Source organism: Mastomys coucha, chromosome X, assembly GCF_008632895.1.
Source record: "Mastomys coucha isolate ucsf_1 chromosome X, UCSF_Mcou_1, whole genome shotgun sequence".
Taxonomy (NCBI): Eukaryota; Metazoa; Chordata; class Mammalia; order Rodentia; family Muridae; genus Mastomys; species Mastomys coucha.
Window position 1 is genome coordinate 160471740 of NC_045030.1, and position 5291 is coordinate 160477030.

The following is a 5291-nucleotide window of genomic DNA, read 5'->3' on the forward strand; positions in this document are numbered from 1 at the left end:
TTATTATAAGTGAATGCAAAGTTTCTTTAGACAAAGGTGGAACTAAGAGTATCACTACAGAATGAAAGGGAATTCACAAACTGGCATCAAACACATAATCTTGCTTTTAGCTGCATTAAACACTAAAGAACAGCCTGTCATGTCACATCCCCAGTGGAATACAGGTCTTTACATTATGAAAAGTATGTCAATACCATAAAAGGATATGAGGAGCATTGAATTTGGAAACCAAATCTATGCTGTATACACTTGGCATCTAATTAAAGGTAGATTTTTGTTGTTATTTCGTTTTGTTAAATGAATATTTACAGAATGGTTATAAAGAATGGTTGGTACTTCATTTATTCAGTCATTCATTCATTCATCTCTTACCCAACCTTCCCCATCTTATATCAGGGTGGTGTGTGCTCCACAAGTGATAGACTAACAGTAGTATATGATTATTAACAAACCTCAAGGATTTATTCCAATTTCATCACTGTTTCTGTGAGATTACTTCTGTCTTGGTTAGGGTTTTACTGCTGTGAATAGACACCATGACCAAGCAACTCTTATAAGGACAACATTTAATTGGGGCTGGCTTACAGGTTCAGAGGTTCAGTCCAGTATCATCAAGGTGAGAGCATAGCAGCATCTAGGCAGGCATGTTGCAGGAGGAGCTGAGAGTTCTACATCTTTCTTTGAAGGCTGCTAACAGAACACTGGCTTCCAGGCAGCTAGGATAGGGTCTTAAGGCCACACTCACTGTGATACACTTCTTTCAACAGGGTCACACCTTCTAATATTGCCACTCCCTGGGCTGAGCATATAGAAACACAACCTCCTATTCTAGAATTGCTAGGATGTCACATTGCATGTATTCATCCTTCTTTTTAGTCAACTCTGGTCTATAACAAGTTCTATTTTTTTTTTGTTGTATGTCTTTCTGCCTTTGTGTGTGTGTGTGTGTGTGTGTGTGTGTGTGTGAGTGACCTGGTTAGTTTGCATAATAGTGGTCAGTATTTTATAAACAGCTTCTCAATTTAGCCTTGTGTAAATGCTTGTCTACTCCTCCTCCTCTTCTTCCTCCTTTCTTGGTATATAAGCATTCAAGTAATATGGAGATCATCAATTTGGCTAAACTGACTGGCCAGTGAGTCTTAGGTGTCTCCACCTCCAGCGTTGGGATTCCAGGTCTGGGCCAGTGTGCTTGTATTTTGCTTTTGTTTTTGTTTTTAACCTTCATCCTAAGGATCCAAACTTGGGGGCTTATGCTTTCATTGCATGTACTTTACCAACTGAGCCATCTCCTGGCTTTTTGTTCAACTGAAGAGATAGACATTTGGAAGATATGAATAGGCTTTCCAGTCAAAACACATCAAAGGATACTTAAAATTGTCATATCCCTAGTATTGGTGCCTTTCGTCATTTAGTTACGGAGGTATATCCTAAGTTTCTCTAACATAAGTTTATTATTTTCCCATTCAGTTTCCATAGTTCAGTCTTTGGATATAAGATACTAAATGCAGTATATGCCGAGGATCGAGTCCTTCCATCCTAAGTAGAGAGCATAGATATACATTATTTGTCTGCCTTGGAGAGCACACTTTTTCAGAGTGAGAAAGACAAGTCTTGCCTACTTGAACATTTCTATAAGAAAAAGAAAAATAATTCATACTCATGAGCATTGGCTAATTTTTCACCTAGGCAATGTCATTCATTAGAATGCTAGTTTTCAATAAATTGAAAAAATGTGTTAGTATTTTGTTGTTTTGGCTTTTTTTTTTTACATTATCTAAGACTTATATTTTGAGGGATGAAAGTTTCTATTTTGTGTCAATAGAAATGTGAAGTCCTCAGAAGGAATTTGAAAATGGCTATCAGCATCATTTCAAATAGTTGTGAAATCAATGTCAAGTGCATAAAATAGGTAAAATGCAGTGAAATGATTTAGGCAGTGGTATATTCTGAGTATCATTTTCCATTTAATGTACTCTTTCTTTCTTTTTTCCTTTCTTTCTTCCTTTCTTCCTTTTTTTAAGATAACATCTCACATAGCCCAGGCTACCCTCAACCCTGTATTGAAACTGAGAATGACCTTGAATTTCTGATTTTCCTGTCTCCACTTCAGTACTGGGATAAGAGACATGCAACACAATGCCCATTTTATGTGGTGCTAAAGACCAAACCCAAGGATTTGTGTATGCTAAGCAAGCATTCTACTAACTGAGCTTCACTCCCAGAAACCATATAATGCATTTCATTATAGTGCATTCTCAGTGGTTCTTGCTACCAACATGATTAGTAGAAAACAATTTGAGTCATATAAAATAATTTACAGTAGCTGTGACTGGGAAATGTTTTGAAGGTTAGCAGTTTTCTCTTTTCCTATAGTTTATCCTATAGTGGTGGGTTTATTATAAACAAATTTTTCTTATCATAAAAATTTTAAGGTTTAAAAATTAGAAACTGTCAATGGCATGAGAATGGATGTGTGTGTGTGTGTTTCTTCATTTACTAAAGGCTAAATAAGAGAATAATAAAAAGTGTCATCCAGGGAATCGAAGGACGCCAATACAATGAGAAGTTCATAGCACTTTGCTTTTTGAGATGTTACCAAGCAAAGTGAAGTCTACTCACCTTGCAATGTGTCAATCACTGGAACAGTTATGTTTTGCACAAAAGAAAGAATTGATCCATGAAGAGTTGCTTTATTAGAGTTTTTCCTGATGGTAGGGTTTCCAGGTGTTTGTGGAATAAGGAAATAGAGTGCTCTGAGTTTTAGAGCATGGTATTGTGAGGCTGGGGAAGGTGAAGTCATTGGTGTTCTGCCCATGTGTAGTCAGAAGACACATACGCAGAAAATGGAGCTGTTGGTATGATCTGAGGGTACAGTTTTCAGTCCCCTGTCCTCAAAAGGTCACTTGTCATATGCTTGCCCTGGGAAATGAAACATTAGTGTTAACTGGTTTCAGATACATGAAAAATAACCTCCAAGTTCCTGAAAAATAACGTCAACAATTGTTACTGTAGTGACCACACATCAGTGGTTAATATTAGTCAAGGCCCATCTGATGGGTGTGTGTACAGCTTTACGACTTGACCCCTAAACTGGATGAAAGGAAGCATGGAACTCAAACTGACTGAAGTTGAAGCATTCACTGGAGTCCCTCTGTTGGAGCCATCTACATGTAGTATGAGTCAACATTTATTTGAAATTAAAAATATTCTTAAAAGGTAGGGACTAGAGCATAATATAAGAGAAGAGCACAGATCTGAATCTCAGAGCTTTACTTTTTAATCCCCAGCACTGCTAGGACAAAAAAGAAAAAAGAAAGAAAGAAAAGAAAGGAAAGAAAGTGGCTATTTCTGGAAGAGGAAACAGAAAAAAGGACTTCTACTCTGTCTCAGGAAATCAATGTGCTTTATATTTTTTACATTATTTACTATTACATATGGAGACTTGGAGAATAAGTCTCATTAAAATAGTTGGCTTTTTCCTGGTTTCTATAATAAATCCCTAATCAAAACGTCTTTGAACTGTGTTGGGGGGTGACTCATTGTCAAGATACGTAGCTGTGTTAGCACTGGCCCCAAGATGTAGATAATATAAGGCATGATTGTTATAAGCAAACAGCAGTGTTTGGGTGAAGACATTTTTTCCAGGGAGAAAATGGAATAGGGCCAGGCATCCTTGACGCTCTCAATCTTTTTTTTTTTTTTTTTTTTTTTTTTTTTTTTTTTTTTTTTGCCTCCCACCTCCCCATGCCTGTCACCCCGCCCTCTCCTACTTTCTGGCCCTGGCATTCCCCTACACTGGGGCACAGAACCTTCACAAGGCCGAGGCCCTCTCCTCCTATTGCTGATCGAACCTGCAATCCTCTACTATACACATGCTGCCAGAACAATCTTTTTATTCACCCTCCTACCCTATGGCTGGGAAAGTGTGCTTGTCCTGGAGAACAGGTGGTGTTTGCTTAAGGCTTACTGAAATATTTGCACTTGACAGAAGCCAAGCTTGCAATTCCGAAGGAACTTCTTGACTCTCTGAAATCAACGTCTTCTTCCCGTGTTTCAGCGGCAGAACTGGTCCCCCGCTCTTCTAGTGCTGCTTACATTTTCTTCATGATGCAAACTCCTTCATCTAGCAGGAACTGGAAAAGCTATGCTTCTGCCTACCCATATCAGTTTAGGCCCTTGCTGTAGTCATGACATGTAAATTCCCTGCCAGATAATGGAAGCTGAGTAGTATTTGTGGTTATGGAAATAAATGTTAAGGATCCAACATGAGCTGAATGTGAACGTGATTTACACATCCACATCTGCATTTTGGTTTTCATTATTTTCTGTTTCACTTTGCCTTGAGATGAGACGTAGCTAACTAGGCTAAGCTAGTCATGAACTCTCACTATTTTCGCCCAAGCTAGCCATAAACTTGGCAGTCATCCTCCTGCCACATGAGACCTGGGATTACCAATTTGTACCATGCGTCAAAGAAAGGCATGGTCTTAATCTGCTCCTAGACTGAAACATCCCATCCTGCTGGGGACGCTTCTTAAAACAGAAGGCAAGCAATTCAAAACAGGTTCAGGAAGTCTCTGAAAGAGATCAGGTTCATTGGGCCCCTCCTTCTCAAGAGTAAACAATAAAGACTGCTGAGTGTCATTCTCAGACAAGCCGAGATGCGCAGAAGCAGAGCAGACCAGCTGCCTGAGAGAGGTACCAACTGAGTCCATCCGAAAGAACACTCTCAGTCCTGTTGAAGTGCCTTCAAGCAATGTGCTTCAGCTTTCCAGCATTTGTGAACTGTCGTCCTTGCTGAGACATCCTTGGTAACAACGAAACTCATTGGTCCACCAAGTTAGATTTTGGTCTATCTGGGGGTTACTAGGCTCATTTGTAGCATCTCCCTAGAATAACCTTGTTGTGCAACAGATAGTTAGGAATTCAGCTTCTGGAGCCACACCACTAGATTCTCACAAGAATCTTCAGTAAATGTAAAACTATCTGGTAAGTTTTAAAAGAGGAACAGACTTGAATCTCAAATCTTCTCACAGGGTCACAAAGGGGCAAAAGACAGGCTTATAATGAAGAGTCCTTGTGGCAACCACTTAAACAAGTGAGGAAATGTATTACCAGCAAGCATGTAGTGCAAACTAATACCCCATGCCTTCTGGTGTGAGGTACAAAGGAGGACACATCTCCTTTACTGTGCTTCCTACCCACAATTATCTAAGGTGGTTATCAGAAAACACTGGCAAATCCAAACCAAGAAGACTTTTCCCAGCCATTTGGTCCACATTCTTAAAAAA

General features: G+C 39.2%; 1 protein-coding gene across 1 annotated transcript in view; it reads right to left on the bottom strand.

Annotated features, from left to right (window-relative positions):
* Positions 1 to 1270: 1270 nt before the first annotated feature.
* Tmsb4x (thymosin beta 4 X-linked) overlaps positions 1271 to 5291 on the bottom strand; it is a 16551-nt gene continuing 12530 nt past the window's right edge. The window contains exon 4 of the mRNA XM_031384896.1: positions 1271 to 1305. Within this exon, the coding sequence (XP_031240756.1) occupies positions 1271 to 1305 (35 nt within the window). The remainder of the gene's footprint in view (positions 1306 to 5291) is intronic.